General features: G+C 51.0%; 2 protein-coding genes across 5 annotated transcripts in view; both read left to right on the top strand.

Moving 5' to 3' along the window:
* Window positions 1-10692, top strand: part of Rab11fip5 (RAB11 family interacting protein 5) — a 40505-nt gene extending 29813 nt beyond the window's left edge. The window contains exons 4-6 of one of the 3 annotated variants that reach the window (XM_034511698.2): window positions 4039-5784; window positions 8033-8222; window positions 8476-10692. In XM_034511698.2, the coding sequence (XP_034367589.1) occupies window positions 4039-5784; window positions 8033-8222; window positions 8476-8679 (2140 nt within the window). In that variant the 3' untranslated portion in view covers window positions 8680-10692. Of the gene's footprint in view, window positions 1-3744; window positions 5785-8032; window positions 8223-8475 lie in introns of all 3 variants that reach the window. The other 2 variants (XM_076940006.1, XM_034511699.2) reach the window with 2 other exon arrangements.
* A 1428-nt stretch (window positions 10693-12120) lies between these two features.
* The window catches only part of Sfxn5 (sideroflexin 5), a 120286-nt gene continuing 109985 nt past the window's right edge, over window positions 12121-22421 (top strand). The window contains exon 1 of one of the 2 annotated variants that reach the window (XM_034512095.2): window positions 12121-12285. In XM_034512095.2, coding sequence (XP_034367986.1) covers window positions 12178-12285 — 108 coding nt within the window. In that variant the 5' untranslated portion in view covers window positions 12121-12177. The remainder of the gene's footprint in view (window positions 12286-22421) is intronic. The other variant, XM_034512092.2, reaches the window with a different exon arrangement.

Genomic DNA, 22421 nt, shown 5'->3' with positions numbered 1-22421 from the left:
AAAGCCTGAAAGGCTGTTTTCAGTAAGAGCAGCAGCGCCCTCTAGTGACTCTGTGGCACTTGTGCTCTGTGGAGAGGTCTGAGGCAGTGTTGTAGAATTCAGTAGCTAGCAAGGTGATCCTGTTGGCCCTCCTGACACAGTTTGCCTCTGACACGTGGCTCTTACCCTTGATCCCTACATACGTGAGGCTGAGAGGAGTCAGAACTGAGCCTTTTCTGGGCCACAGGACCTGCTGAGTCCTTGGGGTTGGACTGTGGCATGGCTGTGTCCTGTGTTTGAGTTAACACAGGCCACATGTTAAGCCCTCTAGTGCCCCAGTTAGGGCCTTTGTTTCTGCTCCTTTTCCCTATAGCAACCTTTGAACACAGGAAGGGATCAAATATGAATGTGAAAATATATTTAATTAGGGTGGGGGGGTCAGGAATCGGGTGCCATAGTGAGCCAGGGGGGTTATTAAATGACCTTTATCACTTCTATGTCTGTCCCGTCCCTCCTGAACTACCATAGACAGATATTAGTGGTTGCAGAAAGGGTGGGTCATCTCAGGTGCTCTCTGGCTAGCTTTAGCATATTTCCTGTCGCATCTGTGAATGTTTTCCCAGAATAGTTACTCTGTTAGCAGTAGTCTGGTTTTGGGAGATGGATGCTAGGGTCTCTGCCTAAGCTTAGAAGGCTGCTCTTTCTCCTCATTGCATCCTGCTAGTAAGAAGATAAGCAAACCTGGACATGCTTTCTGGGAGTTGGAACATATCTTAGGAGGTGCCAGGAGCCTCCAAGCTCAGGAGGGATGGCTGGCCAGAGGGCACATTGTATACAAGTGGTGTCTTGAAGGCTGGCTTTAATCTTTGAGGACTGGTGGGTAGCTTTCATAGAGCCACTTGTCACCTCTGTGACTAGTGTTTGGAACGCAGAGCTCATCTCAGCCCAAGAAAGCCCCAGCTAGTATTCAATCCTGCTTTCTTCAGAGATGGCCCCAGGGTGTGTTTTTTTTTAGGGCAGTCAGGAATGGCAGCATGTGCCTGTGATCCCAGCACTCAGGAGGCCCTGGCAAGAGGATTGCTGTGAGTTTGAGGTCAGCTTGGGCTCCACAGAGACACTGTCTCAAAAAACTTTAAAGGGTAGGGAGAAATGTTGCAGTGAATTGGTGTTTCACATTAAGTGGCAGGTTCAACCAATTGTCCTATGGTTCTTGCAGGCATGAAGCTTATTCCCATGGGTTGAAGGGACAGAGTTGCTTGGACTTGTCTCGTCTTTTCCCAGAATTTGGCCTTGAGAAAGACAGATCAGCACATGTTGTTCCCTACTGTTTGGGAGGGGAGGCTGTGCCAGGCTGCCTGAGTAGGCTCCAGGGCGCAGTGGCATTCCTGGGGCACAACCTGCACAGAAGAGCACATGCACTGGTGGGCAGGAGTGTTCCACCGATGACCTGCAGAATGTGTGCTTGGTTGCTGGAGGGAGGGACGGCTCAGGTGTTCAACCCAAGCTCATAAAGAATGTGAATGTGTGCTAAGTGTGGAGCAGGGAGAGTGAAGGTGGAGGGCTTCCGAAGGTGGAAACAGGCAGGATGTCAGCAAGCCCTGCTGCCTCAGGGAAACCCGTTGGGCCTGCTACTGCCTGGAATCCTGGCCTCAAGAGAGAGCCCTTTGCTGATGCCATACCAACCCGTTTGTGTGCATCTCTGGGGAATCAGGGTGGTGAGGAGCCTGCTGACAGAGCCTGGGGCTCCTACTCTGCCTCCCTAGTGCACTTCCCCTGAAGGCTGCAAACTGGAGGCTGAGTGTGAGTATGGGGGGTGGGGTGGGGAGGGAGGCGGGGGTTGGTGTCAGGTAGGGCCAAGCAGTGCTGATGGGGCCACTGGGGCTACTTATGAGAAGCATAAAGAAAGACTAGTTCAGAGTGCCCCAGCCCCTTTCCTGGGACACAGCTTGAGAGATATGGATGTTCCAGGCAGGCTTTGATCCTAGTGGTAGTTAGTGTGTGGCTTCTCATTCCCCTAATTCAGGGGTCAAGCTGGGCCTCTGCCCTGGGACCCACCTGGAGTGAAGAGAGAAGAGTGTGGGGGTAGGGACATCTGTGCAGTGGCTCTCTAGGCAGAGTTCTTACCTTTTCAGTGTCTTCCCTGTTTTGTTTGTAGAAGCAGAACCAGAAGCTGGGAGCTGGAGGTGGGAGATGGGAACTTTGTGTCCCCCTCCTCTCTATCTTTGTCTAGAGACTGAGAGCCTGTCCAGCTTGGTTGGAGCTGTTCTAGGGGAGAAATAAGGTCATAAGAATCTTTAAAAGCTGGATTTAAAAAAAATACCTTAAAAAATTGAGATAGGGTCTCTCACCATGTATCTCTGGCTGCCCCTGGAGCTTGTTATGTAGACCAGGCTGCCTTCAACTCAAGAGAGATCCTCTTGCCTCTGCCTCCCAAGTGCTGGGTTTAAAGGTGTGCCACCGCACCTAGCATTTATTTATTTATTTATTTATTTATTTATTTATTTATTTATTTTTGAACTCGATGTATCACAGGCTGCCTTTGAACTTATTATGCATCGGAAGATTACCTTGAGCTTCTGGTCGTCTTGACCAGTCCTAGGATTGCAGGCTTGTGCTGGCACAGCTGGCTAATGCACTGCTGGGACTAGAACCCAGAGCTTCGTGCATGTTGGGCAAACATGACACCAACTAAAGCCCCAGCCTCCTTTAATTTTTGTGATGTAGTCCAGGATGGCGCTGTAGGTGAGGATGGCACTGTGCTTCTGCTCTTCCCGCTGCCTCCATGTATAGCTTTGAAAGCTGAATCCTTGTGAAAATCTGGCTGTGTCCTGCTGGGGAAGCCGACCTCTGCCCCCAAGTTTGTTTTTGGAGCCTCCTTGGCCTCTGGCTAACCTGGACTCGTTCTTGTTGCCTCTAGCACCATGCACATCTTGTCTAGTTTAGATCTGAGTTCCTGAAAGAACGTGCCAAGCTCCAGACTCCTGTTTTCCTTTTGCAGCCCACCTTTCATGATGACAGCTAGCAGAGCCTGGGTTCAGCTGCTTCGGGTCACCACCAGTGCTTTCTGTGAAGCTGCTGGTTAGGTGGGAAAGGGGGAATGAGGAGGTTCTCCAGATGCTCTCATTTAGGCAGGAGGGGTGAAGTAAGGGGACCCCAGGAGCTTGGAGAACTGAAAAGCTGCCTGTGAGGAGGGACCCTGCTGGAGGGCAGGTGTAAGGCCACCAAAGTTGGGGTGTGACAGCAAACTCAGCCACAAACCACTGCCAGTCTGCACACACTGGAGTATTTGGTTTGCTTTTCTCTCTTACTGTGTTCCGGGGAAATAAAGGCTCTTAACCAGTGTGTATGTACTTCATAGGTTGGCCCAAAAGAGGTACCAGTAAGATGAAGGTACTCTCTGCTATAGGAGAACAACTCCTTAGCCACGTATTCTGCCCTCTCCCCATGTGCTGAGCTCTCTTGGACATCTGCCTGATGACAGTCTTATCCTATCCCTTCCTGCAGGAGCTCAGTGAAGTATAGTCTATTTCAATGTGCAGCCCAGGCCCCCTGCTCGGTTCTCTTAATACTGTCCTTGTCCATGAGCTCTCCCAGCAGCCTTCCTTTCGGTGCCTCATAATTCATTTGGTTCCCTGGGTCATGTGGCTACATATAGCCTGTGTGGTGGTGTGGCACCTGGCCTGGTGGAAGTGGGGGTAGGGATGGTACGGGATATTTCCAGTCTTAGCATTAACCAGGAGGCTCATGGTTTTGTCTTCTCCACAGCCTGGACGTGTCTCCTCAGGTAGAATCTGACCCAGCTGCTCCTCACCCCTGCTCCCCCCAGGCTCTGGCCCCCCCTCCTGCTCCCGCTGCTGCTCCCATGCTAAGCACTAACCTTTTTGCAGCCGCCTCCCCTGCCACTGCTGCTGCTGCCACCATTGTCCTTGAAGCCACCCCATCCGGATTTTTGGGGGTCACCAACCCATTCCTCAACTCCTTGCAGAGCAACCCCTTCTTCGAGGATCTCAAAGCCGACATAGCACTAAATTCTCCTTCACCTGCTCCCTCTCTCCCCAGTGCCTCGAGGGCCAGCCTGGCCCCCCTGGCTTCCCCTGGGAAAGCCCTGCCTGAGTGGGACGACACCTTCAACATCTTTGCTGCTGGCAGGCTGCAGACAGAGGCCAGGAGTGGGATCCTGGCCCCTGCAGGAATGGGGCTGGAGGAGGATGGGCTGCAAGACCCAGGCCCTAGGACCATGGCAATGAAATCAACAGAGCCCCAGGGAGAGCCTGGGGGAGGAAGAGGAGGAAGCAGCATATGGCTAGAGTCCAAGGCTCCTGTGGACTCAGAACTGGACCAGCCAAGCACAAGTATGTCTGACCCAGGACCCCTTGGGTCCTCAGGGACCAGTCCATCCTCCAGAGCATCCCAGTTGCACCTGCAAGCCTCAGCCTCAACACCAGAGGGGGAGCTTCCTGCCTCAGAAGGGGGAGCAGCACAGAGTCCAGCAGATAGTGGGACATCTCTGTTCAGCTCCCCAGAAGTTCTCAGTGTGTGGGAGAGATTTCCTGGTTCGGATGACACTCCTGGAGGCCGGGATGAGGAGGCCTCCCGAGATGGAAGGCAACTTTTCCAGGAGCTGAACACAGTGGAGGATTCCTGGCCTTGGGATGTGGTCACCATTTCTCCTACAGCAGAGGCTGCTTCACCTGTCACAAAGGGAGAACCCGATGGGGTGCTTTCTCCCCAGTTGCAGCCTGAATCTCCAGATACTGTGCCCCCCATGGGAAGCAGAGGGCTCCTGGCACTGCAGCTGGATCCAGAGCCTGAGCAGGGACTGGATGAGGGGACATGGCTTGGCCCACCACCTCCCAAGCCACCACGCCTCTTCACACCCATGAATTCTCAGGTGGAGGAGGAGGACAAAGAAGAGGAAGAAAATGCTATAGGGGGGCTAAGTAGCAGGGGGTCAGGGGTAGAAGAAGACAGAACCCCAAGTGCATTAGTTATTGGTCCCCAAGAGTCTAAGGAGGAGGGGTTAAATCCAGAGTTGGAGAAATTGCATAGACTGCCCTCTGGAACCCTGATAGGTGAGCCAGAACTTGAAGACCCAGTAGAAGAAACTAGTGGCCCTGTGTTTGGGGACTGCCCACCTAGGCCCACCAGCTGCTCTGAGGGGCCTGTCCCCAGATCCCATAACTCAACCAGCTCAACTCTGCTGAGTCAGAAGGTCTCAGGGACTTCAGAGACAGGTGAGAGCTTTGAAACCCAGAGCCAGGAGCTAGCCAAAAAGGGGTTTGGGTTTCTCTCAGTCCCGTCCCAGCAGGTAGATCCGTGGGCTGAGGAAGAAGAGGAGGAGGAGGAGAAGGAGGCGGAGGCGGAGGCGGAGGTGGAGGCAGAGGCAGAGGCAGAGGCAGAGGCAGAGGCCTCCAGTCTCTTCTTATGTCAGGAAAGCCAAGATCCCCCCAGCCTCCCATCCATATCACCACCAGGGTCAAGGGGATCCTCTACCCACTCTGGTCCAGAAGAGTTGCCCACACCCCCAGAACCTGCCTTCCCACCTCCCCCTCTTCCACCCTGGGCCAGCCACCGCCACGGTGTGCCAGGCCCTCCATGCCCTCCGCTGCCTATAGCCTGGCCCTTGACCTCTTCTTCCTCACTTCCCGAGGAGTCAGCTTCACCCCTTGGTCCTCTTGAGCTCTCCCCCACTGGGGGCTCCCCTACACCATATAGGGAAGACCACGCTGCAGCCACCCCAGCCTCCCCGCTTGTGCTTCTGCCCCTGGAGACACGGCCAGCTGAGGAGCCCCAATCCAGTGGCAGGTGAGCATCCACCCAGAACCCTTCCAAGGAAGAAAGTGGGTGGGGAAGTGACACAGGAGTAGAAATATTTTACAGTCTAGCTTCATGTATGCTGAGGGTACGTGGTAAGGGTCTCCTCTATTTGCAGGTAGATGGTGAAGGCTTTGAAGCCATGCACTTCTGTAGGACTAGCTCTGACTTTGTTTATCCGTGGGACATCTGTGTAACCCTATAAGCTGGGTGTTTGGGAAATAGCACCTGATAAGGGTAGGGGCTGAGAAATGAGGTTGGAGAGTCAGTGTGCCCTGGCAGGAGATGGGAATGAGAGAGCTGCATTAGCTGTACAAAGATGCCATGGTTGGAGGGATGGGGTTCCACAAGGTTGATACTTCTTCAGGTAACAGGTCAAGTGGGACCCACAGGAGTTTTCTGTTCAGGTAGGATGAGTTAGCAGAGAGCTGGCAGAAGGTCTGGGGCTTAGAGAGGAAGCTGAAGGCAGGCTCAGAGGAGAGGAGAGGAAAGGAAAGGAAGCTGTCCTCAAGTGCTTTCCAGCAGGCACTTCACTGGCTTGCTCTGTCATTGGTTTTCTGGACTGGGCTCCCATCTGTTCAGGGCAGCTGAGTGGACAGCTGATGCCTCTGTGGCTGTGCTCTCTATAGCATGAGGACCTGGGCAGAACGGAGGGAGGCTGATGAGGGTGATGAGACTTGGGATCGGGGCTCAGTAAGAGTGACCTAGCAGGGCAACGGCTCAAGATGGCAGTGACTCGGGATCAGGCCCTGGCCTCTGAGGCTCCCCAGCCTGCTCAGACACCTGCTGGCTTGTCTGTCCAGGGTTGCTGAGCAAGCACCTGTTTTGTGCCAGAACTAAGGTGTTCTTAGTCCAGGTGATGAGCTTTCAGTGAGGGAAGCAGTAGGGCCTGCTGGTGACACCCAGTGGTAGGTGGGGCTGTGCCCCCTTGTGGGGAGAAGGAGCTGGTGGCTATGGCTTCCTCATTTCCTGGTGACAGTGTCTTCATCTGGCCTACATTTTGCAGTATAACCTCGAGTTATACTCACCCTTACAGGGTTTCTTTTGAGAATTTGTTTCATTTCATATGTATATGGAGTATGGCCTTACTTTGTGAAGTGATGGTCATATAGAACAGTCCCTGTTTCTCAGATGGAGTGTGGGGTGGTTCAGACTGAGAGCCTAGCACTCTGAAGCCTAGTTGCTTGGTGAGAGAGTGGCTGTTGAGACAGGCAGCCTTGGAGCTGCTTTCAGTCTGCACTGTCTCCAGTGCAGACTCCCGGGTGAGAGGATTAGGTGACAGCTTAGTGAAGTGACTCTTGGGGAGTCTCCCCGTGTGGGAGACTTGATATACTTTCATGTCTGTGAGACTAAACACCAGCCCTGTCCTGTCCTGAGGAGCAGGGTTATTTTTTGGGGTCATCCTGAGCCTGTGTCAGGGGTCCTGGGGGCTAAGACTAAGTGGCTTTGCTCTCTGTTCTTTACCCTAAGGCCTGAAGTCTCTATAGTGTGGATTTATGAGGTTCTCCCAGGACAGGTTAGCTGATTTATGGACCTGATGCTTCCAGCTTCTATAACTATTGCAGGCGCCAGGTGCGTCCCAGGAGAGGGTTGTCTTAGCTCAAGGAATCACAAGGTTTCCTGGAGGAGATGAGTATGCATAGCTTTGACACAGCAGTAGGAACTGGGTTAGTGGGAGGAAGGAAAGTATCCTGGGTAGAGCAGTGTCCTTTTACGGGGGTTGTTGAGGCACAGTTTCAACTAGCAGAGGCTGGCCTTGAATTCCTGGTGCTTCTGCCTCTGCTGTGCTGTTAGTACAGCTGTGCACCACTGTATCTAGCTAGAAATAGTTTTTGTAAAGGTTGTAAAGCTTTTGTAAAGGTTGTAAAGCTCGTTGTTTATGACTGAGGAGGGTGTAGTTGTGGGCCAGGAGGCACAGGCAGAGCCCTCCTTATCCTAGAATCTGTGATCTTACCTAGAAAGGAGCCACTCTAGTCTGTAGGTCTCTCCTGCTCTTAGTCCTGAAGTTCTTGTACCCTCAGTCTTGACCACTTGGACACTGGATGTGTAGAAGAAGAGGGAAGGGAAATGACTGGCAAATACTGGGCACAGGTACAAGAGTCTGTAGGCCAGCTATCCGTGCTGGATTGAGGCTGGTGGGTTGAGGAGGGCAGAATGCTGTGTCCTGAGACATAGAGACAGTGATGTCACCTTTGTGTTGCCTCTGTCCCTGCAGCTCACCTTCTGTTTGTCTTTGCAGTCCCCATCCTGTGAAACCCCTCACTGCTGCCCCGTTGGAGGCTAGTCCCGACAGGAAACAGCCCCGTACCAGCCTGAGCACAGCCCTGAGCAGTGGACTGGAGAAGCTCAAAACTGTCACATCTGGCGGCATCCAGTCTGTGCTTCCAGCGTCCCAGCTTGGCTCAACTGTGGACACCAAGAGGCTGAAGGTGAGGTGCAGCAAGGTGTTAGGGGCATCTGAGAGAACAGGTGGTACAATGGACAGAGGCCAAGTGATGCTGAGGGCAGAGCAGGTAGCTGGTAGCTCCCCGTGCCACAGCTCTTCAGTGGAGAGGACATCTCCAGTCATAGAGATGGGCTGCTGCCGAGTCTGGAGTTCTACAGTGGGGAAACAGGCTTGGGTGGGCTAGCTGGTGGAAGGTCTGGGCGTCCCCTGCTTAGTTCCATCCTATCTGGCCATAGGATTCTGCCGTGGTGGACCAGTCGGCCAAGTACTATCACCTGACTCACGATGAGCTCATTGGCCTGCTCCTGCAGCGGGAGCGGGAGCTGAGCCAGAGAGAAGAGCATGTGCAGGAACTGGAGAGCTACATTGACCGGCTGCTGGTGCGGATCATGGAGACCTCGCCCACACTGCTGCAGATCTCCCCTGGACCCCCCAAGTAACCCTTCACCCCATCCCTCGAGGGATGGTGAGGACCTGTGTCATGCCCTCCCTCCGCTGACTGCTCTCACCTGAGTAGGGCAGAGCCTGCTCTCATTGTCACTCTCTGCTCCCCTCCCCATCCTGCCTCTGCTCTGGCCGCTGGAAGGGGGCCCTTTGAACTCCCACTGGAGCCTTGGGTCTTTCCTACCTGCCCATTTTCACACTCGAGGTTATGGGGCTCTCCAGAGAATTGGAACAAGGTTGTTAGCTGTCAAGATGGAGCAGGAGTGGGTTCTGGGTTCTGGGGTGAGCTGAAGTATCTAGGGCAACACTGTTGACAACACAGACTTAGTCACCCCACAAGGCTGGTCAGTTGTTTCTTCTCTTGACTGACTCTTCATCTCCATTTCTCTCTGACACCTGGTGGGCCTCCTAGGATCGACTGGGACAGGGATGGGGACTAAGCTGCTTGCTTGTCTGTGCACTGTAGACAACCAGGGCACCTACACCTCAGCCTGTGCCTGTACCCTAAGAGCAAGGAGCCTGTGTGTTTTAGTCTTGTCTCTCTGTCTAGAGCTGTGTGTGAGCATGTGTGCAGGGTGTTGTGGTGGTATGTGCCTGTGTGTTCTTCAGCTGCTCCCTGCCCCTCTTCAGACTCTCCCACTCCATATCCCAGTAGTGGTGGGAGGTGGGGCTGGGTGAAGAGAGAATGACTCTTTGCTCCTGAGGTTCTCCCTACCCCCCTAACATGAGACCCCCCTAGGTTGGGGTTTTGGGCTTCTCATGTTTTGTGGACCAGGCCTTCATGTCTGTTGTTACCACGTGTCAGATGCCAAAACTGTGGCTGTGGGCTCAGAACGTTTGGAAACCAATTAAAATGTGCCTTTTGTGGATGAGGACAGGAGCCTCTGGATGTAGATGTCTCTGATCATGGTGTCCCCTCCTTCCTGTTGAGCACATGAAAATGGCTATTAGGGTCCTGAAAGGGGGATATGGACCAGGCTTTTTGCTACTCTGAGAAATACCTCAGCTAAGGCTCTGGCCAATCTGCTGCCACCTCTTAAGCCTTCCTCCCACTTCCTGGTCCTCCCTTGACCCTTATTTGGAGCATCCTGGGATACAAATCTAGAGTACAGTAGGTCTGGGGCTATCCGGCACCTTGTGTCTGGCCTTGGGTCCCAGTTGCTGGACCAGTGGGCTTGCCTGGAAGTAGGAGGCTTCCCTCTGCCTTAGGAGACACCTGTACTTAGGGAAATGCCTGTGGCTCTCCAGCTGTTCTGTCCCTGCTGTACAGTCCCTCCTGCTTACCAACCTTTCCTTCCATGCCTGGCTTGGCTGAAGTGCATTTTGAAGTCAAGTCTCTGCCCTGTGGTCCAGCTTCTAGTTTGCTTGTGAATATAGCTGGTTTCCCCATGGTGTCAGTGGAGGTCCTTGGTGGCTGTGCACTACAAAAGGTATGTGTGATGCTGACAAAAGATGCTTTTGGCCCAGTGGAGAGGCAGTAACTTTCCAGCTAAAGACAGGGTTCACTCAGAACACCTCAGAACATTCTCTGTGGATGATGTCAGTCTTCTGCCAGCATAGAGCAGATGAGCCCCACAGTGGGGTCCACTACCATTCAGTTACCAACTATAGGTCAGCTCAGAGATGAGGAAAGTAGCCACCAGTTCCCAGAGTTTTGTGGTGGGGACAGTCAGTGGGTGTTGGAGGTGTCTCTTGAGGAACTGAGTTCCTCTGCTAGGTAGTCCTGGGCTTTAATTGGTCCCAGCCCTCTCTCATCTTTATCCATCCCTGCTGTTTGGCTTCCTTACATGGCCAGGGCAGGGGTGTCTTCCAGAGAGGTCCTGAACTGAGGCCAGGGTTTTGCTCATTATGTCTGCTCCTTACGACACACTGCAGAGTGTAGCCGGACAGGCAGCGAGCAGGCACAGCTCTGCCCTGGTCTTGTCTTCCTAGTTGAAACTCCAGTCTATAAAGAGCTTGTTCTTCATGTTTCGAGCACTTTATGAAGAATAAAAAGTTCATGTACCGCGGCCAGCTTGTGTGTTTCTGTTTTGAAAAGAGTGGGGAAGGAGACTGCCTGTGGGAGAGGGCAGTGTGGTTCTCAGGTGACAGCACTGCCTCATGGCCTGTGTGCCTAGGACGCCTGTGTCACCGGGCACTGATCACAGGTGTATTTAATGAGTGCTGGGGCTGGGGGTGGTGGATAAAGAGGGCAAGTTTTGTGATTTCTGTTCTGAAGCCACTGAGTTCAGGAAGGAAAGGTAAGATACAACCAAAAATGAGAACTGTTCTCTGGTTCATTTGAGTTCTGTTCCATGTGGCTCAGCTATCAGTGAGTGCACGAGCATGTGGGCCACCAATGGCTCTTGCATTGTCCAGAAGGACAAGAGGGCAATCCCAAATTACCTACCATGAGACCGAGGCTTCCCTAGAGTCAAAGAGTTATGTCCTGGGTGAAACCAGCATCTCCCCGCTCTCCATGCCCAGTGTGGCTCATAACCAGATCACTGAGCTGGGGCTGCAGTTGCCATTTGGTGCCATTCTGCAGGGGTGTGTGTTTACTACCCTGGTGTTCTCTGCAGCTCCCAGTGCACCCCTGTTGCTGGTCCTCGGTAATTAGGCTTGGAGGGAACCTCCTTAGGTCAAAAGAAGTAGGGTTTCAGGATGCTTAAGTTCTGGGTATTTAACTCACCCAATACATTTGAGTGCCTAGTGTGAGCCCTCCTATATCTGCAGTAAAGATCTACGCACCCCCCCCCCTCCCAACACCATACAGTAGGAAAGATATTTAAGCCCATGGTTTGCTAGCTGGCACCTGTAATCTTGGGACTCGGGAGGCAGAGGAAGAAGGATCAGAAGTTTGAGGCCAGCCTGTGCTACATAATTCCAGGCTAGCCTGAGCTACGTGCAAAGAGGCAAAGAGAGCGCCCCCTGGTACAGAATCCGGAAGCAGGTTGATGAAACCAATGAACACTTATGCGGAACCTAGAAAAAGAATCGCCTCAGGCCATGATACAAAAATGAGTAGAATGTTAAAGGGTCACAGCAGCTTGAGCATGGCTTGTTTCAGAGAATGGCAGAATGGCTGGAGGCAGAGTTTTGATAGAAGAAACTGTAGGAAAATCCCGCAGTGCGACTCCTTGCTGAAGGCCTTCTGAATTAACCCCACTCTGCCTGGAGTCCTTGCTTGTTTGATCCCGGGTCGTGCCCGCGTTTGTAGGGGTTCCTCGTTCTAAGATTCAGGCCTGCACGTACACCCGCACATGCATTTGCATACATTTCCAGCACTGTGGACGCCTGCTGCTTTGGCGGCGGGAACCGAGACCAGGTCTGCGTGGGTGCAACTCACCGCAGTCTGGGGTTATCAGGCTCAGAGCAGAGAAAAACTACACTCCCCAGAAGGCTTTGCGCACTCAGTTTGCTGCGGTTGCTCACGGCCAATCGGGAGAGGCAACTGTGGCGGGGGCCGAGGAGGGACATTTTAAAAGGGCTGGAGATTGCGGGCGTCAGTGGCCATGGCGGATACAGCGACCACAGCCTCGGCGGCGTCCGCGGCGGCCAGTTCCCCGAACGCCTCCACCGATGCTCCCCCTTTCCAGCTGGGCAAGCCCCGCTTCCAGCAGGTGAGGCTCGGGCTGCGGCCTGCAGGTGGGAGGGAGACACAGGGGAGGGCACCGAGCCAAATCCCTTGCAAAGTCACTTCAGCTCGAGGGTCTCCAACCCGCGGCCACCAGAGCCTACAGCTAGTGCGGGGGACCTTGGCTGTAGGCGCTCCCTTCCTATTGGGCAACCGGATGGGCGAGGTCTCCCTCTCTGATTTCCTATTGGTGGGTGGCACAGTCACTCGGCTGATGCCCGCGCCCTGGCACAGCCCCCGTCCGAGTCGCTTGGTGATTGGCCACGCGGGTCGCGGTCCCGGGTCCGAGAGGTTCTGAAGGGTCGCTCTGGCAAATGCGCCCTAGGCGCAAAGTTCCAGTCTTGTGTTGCATGGGCCGGCGGTGTGGCCGGTGCGCTTCTCAACTTCTCCCCGAGTGGGACTGACCTTTCTTGTGAGCTGCGGGACAGTCTCCGGGCAAAACTCCCTGGTCACGCCCCACGGTCATGCTCGGGTTCCTCAACCTCCAGCAAGGTGCTGCGAGTGCCCTAGGATGGGGCCGCGTGCACCGGCACAGCGACCTGATCTCTATCGGGGGGCCGGGGCTTCAGTGATGAGACTAGCCGGCCAGCTAGTGCGCTCTGCGGGGATGCGGCTGGGACAACGCGGAGAAAGCCGGGTGCGGGGAAACGCTGTGTCATTCTCCGGAGCTGCTGCGCTCCTCCCAAGGGTCCCAAACACGCCCCAGTCCCACACGCGCTGCTCCCCGGTGCTGCGTAGCGCTGGTTTCCATCCACACCCGCTTGGATTCTTCAGGGTGCACCGTGACTATGATTAACCTTATCCGGGGACACACAAACCCGAGAACCCCGCAGGGCATCACTAACTCGGCCATGGAACCAGAGGTCTGGGTCTGTGAGCCAGGAGCCTGGGAGCTTAGTTACAACGCTGCAGACCTGACTGCCTCCAGAGCTGAAGTGACCCTGGGCTTGCCAGGAGTGGGGGCAGCAGATGTGCTAGAGAAAACTTTGAAGGAAGAATAGGAATGCCACAAAGGTGGGATGTGGCTGGGTGTAAAGGTGAGAATGGGTCCGAATTCAGCCCCCCAACTTCTTTCTGAGAATACGTCTCTAGAGTTTTTAAATGGGACTTGGTTTCTTTTAAAAATAAACTGGTTTCAGCATGGAGGAATCTGGAGAGCCACCCATTGAGCCGCTGTTGGGGGTGCTTGTGTCTAACCTTGGAGTGACCCGCCATTTGTCCTCACCCCATGCACTCCGGACTGGGAAACACTGGCTGTCTTCGGAACCACCACCCCAGTGGTCCTATCAGGACGCCAAACTCCTCTCTGCACCCCCAGTGGGAACTTTGCAGATGCAGATAACTCTTTTAAAGTATTCCCTTGGTCCTTTTCCTGATAAAAGGGTTGATCTTACCCCGAGGCAATTGGGCTTTTAATAACGCGACCTGAGTAAGGGTTTCTTTCTCCGGTGTCTGGTATCTGGATGGAGCTTGGGTCATTCATCTATCCAACATTTACTGAGTACCTTGTATTGGCTTTCTGCTCTGGGCTATTCACTCTTGTGGTGTGTGTTTGGGGAGGATTAGTTCGGGCTGCTGTTCATTCATATCTGTGAAGTATGCAGTAGCCTCTGCTGAGACTTCCTCGGCTGGCAGCCTAGTGGCTGACTGAGAAAGAGTGCTGAGCAGGTCTGATTCACCCATGCTGAGAACTTGTTTCTTCCACACCTGCTCCTTCCGCTGCAAATAGCTCAGCCTGATACCCAATAACTAGAGTCATAAACCTAGATTCTCCTCTGTAATTCCAAGCCCTCAGCCAGAGGCTGAGATCTCTTCTCCCCAACGGCTCTCATAGCTGCCCCCTCCAAAGCGAAGCCAGTCCACACCATTTATTCTTTGGCTAACGTGGGAACCTCCGACAGGTTCCTGGGTTTCCAGTCCTGCTCTGGCCCTCTTCCAACTCCTCCCTTTCGTCTATGGCAGAGTCCCAGCAATGCAGGTCTGATCAGGTGATTCCCATACACGCAGCATCCTTTAACAGCTTGCAATGGTTTCCTATATAGACCCCACATCTGAAGGGACCCAAAGTTTTGCAGGGCCCACTCCTTGACATTTGACTCCCCACTCGCCCCTTTCTTTCCACCATTCTGGCTGTTTTTAACCCTCAGGCCTTTCTTGCTCTCTACCATGTCTGGGTTACCCACTGGAACATCTCTTGTTTTCTGCCCTCCACTCTTTTTGAGCTCTTCCTCATCCCTACGTTATCCACACATCATCATTTCCTCAAAGGAGCCTCACACCCTTGGCTTCTTTATTGCCATCTGTTTTTCTCTTTGATCATATAGTCCTACCTTGACCTACCTACCATGACCGTGCCTACCTTGTCATGATGTTGTTAGGTTAGGTTATCACAGCTAAGGTCTGGATGGATGAGGTGTGTCACAGAGCTTTGTGAATGAGTGGGGCTCTCCAGCCGGGTTTGTGAAATTGAATGAAATTGTGTTATAAGCCTTTGATTGTGGCAATTGACCGAATTGTATCTAAATTGTTCCTTAGGAATGGCAGATGGCAACATTGTTTCAGTCTTTAAGAGGTAATTCTAAAGGCAGTAGTTTGCCAGATATTTCTGAGAAGACAGGTATCTTCTGGGGCTAGGCTGGCCTCAAAATCTCCATGTAGCCAAGGATGACCTTGAATATCTGACCCCCCTGTTTCTACCTCCAGGCATGAGCAGCCATGACATTTATATGGTACTGGAGATAGAATCCAGCTTTGCACATGCTAAGCAAGTCCTCTATCAATGAAGCTACATCCCTTGCCTGAACCCAGTCATCTTCATCTGGATCCTAGGTCCTGTTCTTAGTGTTTGGTACATATGTAATGACTGAAGATAGTGGACTGCACTGACCTGGCAGATGTCTGCGGACACTGGTTCATAAACCATCATCCATTTCTAGGGCCCCACCCCCTCCCCCAGGGTCTCATGTAGCCTCTATTGGCCTCAAGCTTCCCATGTAGTCACAAATGACCCTAAACTTCTGGTCTCCACCTCTGAAGTGCAGGGATGACAGGTGTTCCTACAGCACACCTAGTTTTATGGGGTGCTGGGGACCAAACCCAAGGCTTCGTGTATGCAAGGCAAACACTCTACCAATTGAGTTATAGCCCTAGTCCTAGTGCTTTTTTGTAGGATTGGGAACTGAGGTCTCGCTTGGCTCTGGAAGCCCTTCCTCCCTCCCCTGATCAAAGGTCTCTCTATAAAGGAGGGCAAGGGGGAGAAGCACTTGAACAGGATCAGAGGGTAGGGAAAGGGTGATGGATTGGTTTTGTCTATGGCTACCTTTCTCTCCATAAGATGTTGATGGTGACCAACCGTCCCCTACCCCTTTTTTAATATAGGCTTATGAAAATTTCATAGCCCTTTGTGACAGGTATAATCACCTCTGATTTTCAGGTAATAAAGTTGCAGTTTACAAACAGATTCAGTGACTTCCTAGGCAGCCTAGTTCCAGAGTCCAGGCTTATTTATTTACTGACAATTTTTTTTTTTTTTTTTTTTTTTTTGAGACAAGGTTTCTCTCTGTAGCCCTGGCTGATCCACTTGCCTCTGCCTCCTGAGTGCTGGGATAAAAGGCGTGTACCATCATCACCTGGTTACTGAGTTAATGTTTTATGGCCTTCTAAAGCAAACCAGGAGGTCCAATGAGGCAGGTCAGTGCTACACAAGGCCTTGTGGGTAGGATAGAGGTATCAAAGACCCAGGAGAAATCTCTTTATGTCCGTGTTCATATTTTGGAGGTTTTCAACCCCCAAATTAGAGCCTTTTATCTTCATATCCTGGCTGCTCATCACTCAACCGCCGATCTGCCAGGTTACGACCAACTTTATTTTACCTGTGTTCTTCCCCATTCTCAGCCAATGAATTGCTTTGAAGCAAACCTGAACACCCTGACATTTCATGTACTAGTTAGTGAGTGGGTATATCTAAAAATAAGGGTTTGTGTATAGTGTACGTGCGTACGTGAGTGAGCATGTGTGCATGTGTGTGTGTGTGTGTGTGTGTGTATGTCTGTGTGTGGAGGCCAGAGGACAACTTCTACTGTAGTTCCTCAGGTACCACACCCAGCCTGGTTTGTTTTACAAACTTTAAAAAAAAAGGGTGAGTGTGCCAAATCCTTTTAGATTTACATAAGTTAAATAAAGAATTTCTGCACGACTCTCACACAAGGTCCTTTAATATCTCACAGGGCCAATGGACATTTGTCAAAAATAAGAAATCAAAATTGGTGATTGGAGAGGTGGCACAGCAGTTAAGAGCTCTTGCTTGGCAAGAGTTCAGTTCCCAGGACCCACCTTAGGTGGGCGGCTCACATGTCCTGTGACTTCTGCTCTAGGGGATCTGACACCCTCTTCTGGCACCTATGGGTACCCACACATGTGTGGCATACAAAACTTTATCCTTAAAATTTTAATGTTTTTTTTTTTAAAGATTTAATTTTTAAGAGAAAGTGTGTGTGTGTGTGTGTGTGTGTGTGTGTGTGTGTGTGGCTATTGGGGTATGTACAGGTGAGTGCAGATGCCTCTGGAGGCCAGAATCGGGCATGACATCAAATTCCCAAGAGCTGCAGCTATAGGCAGTTGAGTCCCCTGATGTGGGTGCAGGTAACAACTGAGCGATCTGAACTCAGGTTCTCTGGAAGAGTATTTGTATGTCTTATCTGCTGAGCATCTCCCAGCATGTTTCCAGGCTTCAAACCCCTGTAACAAACTGCAGTGTAGAGGACATACCACTTCTGAAACATGTTCCCCTCAAAGCCTGCAGCTCTGTCTATCCATGGGGAACGCACCAGACATGCCCAAACTGAAGATGTGCTACAAAATAACCCACCAGTTCTTCCCAACACTGTCAAGGTCAAAAAGTGAAGAAAGACTGAGAAACTCAAAGACCAATGGATGCAGGCTCGTTTATTGGTTCTCTCTCCCATTCACCCCTCATATATGTTGAAGAAACTGGGGTGTTTGCCTTGTAGAGCTCCCCTCATTCAGACGTGGCTGGTTGCATCTCTGTACTGTTGGGCCTGTTCTTTTGTCCTGTGTTTTGCTTTTTTTAAAAACACTACTCCATATTCCTAGTGAAAGAGGACAGATCCCTTCCTGGGAGCTTCTGAGACCTGCTTTTCTTTCTTCTCCCCTCCTCTTCTGTTCTCAGTTTCTTGTAAAAAGTAGTTTAAAGCTGGGCCTAGTAGCACACACTTTTGATCCCAGCTCTCAGGATGCAGAAACAGGCAAATCTCCGTGAGTTCAAGGCCAGCCTGATCTACATAGGGAGTTCCAGGACAGCCAGAGATACAGAATACACACACACACACACACACACACACACACACACACACACACACACTCACACAGACTGGAGAGGTGCCTCAGTTGTCAAGAGTGTGAGATATCTAAGTTAGGTTCTATTTCCAGCACTCATGTCAGGAGACTTAAAAACAGCTGGTAACTCCTGCTCCAGGGGATCTGACACCTATGGCCCCTCAGGCACCTATACTCATGTACACATAACCCCACACAGACACATAATTAAAAATAAAATTTTATATATAAATGACTGAGTCTAGTTAGTGTTGCCAGCATGCACATGGGGGTGGAACATCTTTCTGAGGACCTACCAGCAGCCAAACCCTTAAAGAACATTGACTCTCTTTCCTCAGCAGTCATCAGTTGCCAGTATCTCCTTGTTGAGGGTGAGGCCTCAGGAGCCCCTTCTCTAGCCACTCTGGGATTTGATTCCCTCACAGCTGCTGTATGCTCATGAATGTAACAGCTGTGTGTCCAGAAGAAAGCACACCATAGCATCCCACCCCATCTGTGAGGCTCCTTTATTCTTCCTCTGGTCAGTCTCCTTCCACAGTGTCCCCTCATTTTCTTCACACTCCATCCCCTCCCCCTCTATTCTTTTCTTCCTTTCAGGCTCAAGGACAGATTTGGCAAGTTGGGCCCCAGAACAGGAAACCACACACAGGCCTCTTCCCCTTTGTCCTTCTATCTATGCAGAATCACAGCTGTTTGTTTGTTTACCTTTCCCCCCATTTCATTTTTATTTTATTTGTCTTTTTTTTTTTTTTTTTTTTTAATGTGAATGGATGCTTTGCTTGCATGTATATCTGTGTACCATGTGTATGTGTTCCTGGCCATGGAGGCCAGAAGAGGACATCAGATCCCTTGGAACTGGAGTTACAGATAGTTGTGAATTGCCATGTGGGTGCTAGGCATCAAACCAAGGTCCTCTCTGGAAGAATGGCCAGTGCTCTAATCGCTGAGCCATCTCTTCAGTTTGGCTTGTTTACTTCTTTAGTGGTTTTTTTTTTTTTTAATTAATTAATTTTATTATTTATTTATTTATTTATTTATTTTTGAGACAGGGTCTCTCTGTAGTCCTAGCTGTTCTGGAACTCACGCTGAAGATCAGGCTGGCCTCAGATTCACAGATATCTGCCTTTGCCTCCAAGTGCTGGGATTAAAGGCGGGCACCCCCACTGCCAGGCTTCTCTGCTATTCTTGCTCCTTCAGAAATTTCTCTTACCTGATCAGATGGCTGGGGTCAGAGTGTGTTATATGTATGCTAGTCTCTAAGATGGACCTGAACTGATGGGCTGAGCAGGCTCAGGCTGCCTGTGGGATTCAGAGAGACTCTGGGTGGCAGAGTACACCCTCACATCAAAGTTGAGAGGTTGATGTGGGCTGAACTGAGTGGCTGTGAGACTATTTCTCAGATATTTTGTTTGGAATAAACTTCTAGAATCCTAGTCCCTGCAACCAGGTCTGTCTTTTAATGGTTTATTTTGCACAAACTGACTGTTGCCAAAATAGCCTTTTGGGGTTTGTGCTATGGAGGAGATGCAACAACTTCCCAGGTATCTTCTTAAAATTTTACCTTTTACTTAAGTATGTGCATGTGCTTGCACATATGAATAGATGGGCCCCAATGGGCCAGAAAGGGGCATCAGATAGATCCCCTGGATCTGGAGTTATTGATAGTTTTGAACCAACTAGTGTGGGTGCTAGGGACTGAACTCAAGGCTCTCTGCAATAGCAGTGTTCTCTCTCAACCTCTGAGCCATCTCTCCAGCCCCTGGGTAGGTACCTAACTAGATACTGATGTCTGAAGCCCACCCCAGACCAATGGAATCAGCATCCTGGGGATGTGGCCTTCCTGGGAAGTCCCAAGTGGTGATGCATGGTGCTGATGCAGTGAAGATGCCTGGGCTGCTCACAGATTCAGTGAAGGGTCACGCCGAATGCTCGCTAGAGTAATCCTGTGCAAGTAATTCCTGAAAAAGGTGATTTAGAGGCTGGATCTGGGACTAGAAGGTCTTCTCTGGCTTTGCTGGGCTGTACCTGGGAAGGGGTCAGTTTGGGGTTGCTGTGGGGAGAGGGTACTACCCACAGTGAGCTGACTCACCTAGCTGGCCAAGGGAAAGGGAAGGAATCATTTCGTTGACTCATTCTTCCAGTAAAGAAAAAGGGAAAGAGAGAGAGAGAGAGAGAGAGAGAGAGAGAGAGAGAGAGAGAGAGAGAGAGAGAAAAGCACCATGTGATTAAGCAAAGACGGGCTGGATGGGGGTGGGGGAGGGGCAGGCGACTCTACATTTTAAAGTACTGAGAAAGTAAAAGGACACCAGATCAAGAAAGTAAAAACTGCGGGCTATTCAACAGGCAGAAAAGAACAGACACAGATGAAATAGTTTTTCAGCAAGGAAACAATGTTTTTTTGACAGAATTCAGAAACACTGTTTCTAATATGAACTCACAGCAGCAATTATGTATGGAAGCTACTTAGTCCTGCTCCTCCTCGTCTTTCCCTCATTTTTCTTGTGTGTGTGTGTTACATGTATGTATAAGTATGTTTCTGCCTGTATGCTGGTATGCACACACATGTGTACACCTGTATGTGGAGGCCTGAGGTTGATGTCAATCATTCCCCGTCATCCCCATTATTCTTCCATCTTACTCATTGAGGTAGCAATCTCCATCAGACCCAGAGTTTGCCATCTGCCTACTCTTGCTAGCCAGCTTACTTCGGGATCCCCTATCTCTGCTTTATAAGGCTGTCATTACATGTGGACCACCACACCTACCTAGCATACATGCTTGAACGCAGATGTCCTCATTTCTGATCCATCTCTCCATCCCCTAGAAACTCTAAGATTATGATGGTCGGAAGTTTGCTGTTTTAGTACTGTGTGTGAGAATGGGGCTGGGAAGATGGCTCAGCAGTTAGGAGTGCTCTCTGCTCTCAGCTTCAGTTCCACAACTTACATGACAGCTCACAACCACATTTAACTCCAGTTCCAGGGCATCTGATGCCCTCTGGCCTCTTTGATAATCTGCACATGTGTGGTGCATATAAATTCATGCAAGCACACAAACACACATAAATAAGCAAGCACACACACATACGTGTATATATACTTAAAAAAGAATGAAGCATGCACATTTTCCTTTTGCAGTGCTTCTCCTGTGGCAGGTAAGCTCTACCATTGAGCCATGTCCTCAGAGCAAACCTATTGTGATTTTTTTTTTTAAAACACTGGGAATGGCGTTCTGGGCCTTATACATGCTAGGCAAGTGCTCCACTGCCTAGCTGCATCCCTAGATCCTTGTGTACCTTTCGACTGTCAGATTCCTGCCACTTGGCTTCATAATCAACTCCAGCATTTAATGTCAAGGAGTTTCCACAGAAACAAGACCCCGTGTCTTGTCTCAGTCAACTCTTGTCCTGGCAACCTGGCTTTACTGGGAGTGTTTGATGCGTGGCTGAAGCATACTTTTAGTGGACACCCTGTGCTGAGCGTTCTAGTCTTTTCCTGGCAGATGCCCTACAGTTCCCCTGCTGTGCAGCCTCCTTGCTACAGTGAGTCAGTGAGACTGACTACCAGACTCAAGGGTAGCTTGGGCTGACAGGATGCTGTGTGCTTAGCATCCCGACCCAGGGCCCCTTTTGTGAGTTTTCCAGCCTATTTTTCTAAGCTTATACTCATTGGAAAGATCTGGAAAGGCCTTTACATATTTCAGATGGAACAGATCAATGTAGACAGTTTCTCTTTTCAAGGGAACTATTGTGCTTCTTGCTCTCCTCACTCTGGCCATTGGCCTTTGACTGATTAAAACACTACACGTCTTATGAGAACTTTTTCTCAATCTCCTGTGGTTAGTGAGCCTGGCTTTCCTCTCATTTCTAGCACAGTATGGCACACACACAGTAGGTTTTCAGAAGGTAGGTCAACAGGTGAATGAGAATCTAGGTACCTGGGGCGCTTTCTGACCTTTACCTTAGCTCAGTGAACTCTGCTACTGCTGGGCCCTAGCTTCCTGGACGTGCTCCCTGCTTCACCTCAGGAAGAATCAGGAAGAGATCTGGGTGTTTCTGGTGTACTTCATGGCGCCTTATTTGAGCACTGATCCTGGTATTTTTAGCTCTTTGTGGTCTATTTCTCTGTAGTCAGTTACTGGCGGCTCTGAGCAACCACTGGGCATGTACAGTGTGCCTTTTCTCCAGGCCTGGCTTGGCAGCCATTTGCAGAGGTCTGTGGACCAAATGCTTTATCTGGGCCTCACTCCCAACAGTGGCTGTGGCAGAGAGGGGCAGAGGACCTTTGGGGGTTTGGGACAGGACTCACTTCAGGGTGAGTCAGAAGGTTTAAGCTATCTGGGGCATCTTTCAGAAGTCACTTCCCTTGGGCCATTCCCTTAAAGACTCTCACCTGTACCCTGTGCGTCCTCATCTCCCTTGAACAGTTATGCTTTCTAATCCTACCTTCATTTTGAAGCTGCACCAGTCACGGTCCCTTCAGAAAGCCCCAAGGCCGTGGGCTGCTCATCAGTCTGCATTCATTTCATGTTAGGTCTGTCTGTGAGGAGAAACCAGGAGCCAAAGAGGAAGCGGAGGAGGCACCTAAGCACCCCTAGTCTCTGAAAGCTTATTATCAAGTGCATCACTCAGGGCCTGGAGGGATAACTAGGTAGTTAAGAGCACTTGTTGCTCTTGTCAAGGCCTGGGGTTCTGTTCCCAGCACCACATGGTGGCTCACAACTCTCTGTAACTCCAGTTCCAGGGGCTCTGATGCTCTTTTCTAGCCC

This window comes from Arvicanthis niloticus, chromosome 9, assembly GCF_011762505.2.
Source record: "Arvicanthis niloticus isolate mArvNil1 chromosome 9, mArvNil1.pat.X, whole genome shotgun sequence".
NCBI lineage: Eukaryota > Metazoa > Chordata > Mammalia > Rodentia > Muridae > Arvicanthis > Arvicanthis niloticus.
Note: the sequence above shows the minus strand (reverse complement) of the source record. Positions and strands in the feature narration are given on the sequence as shown.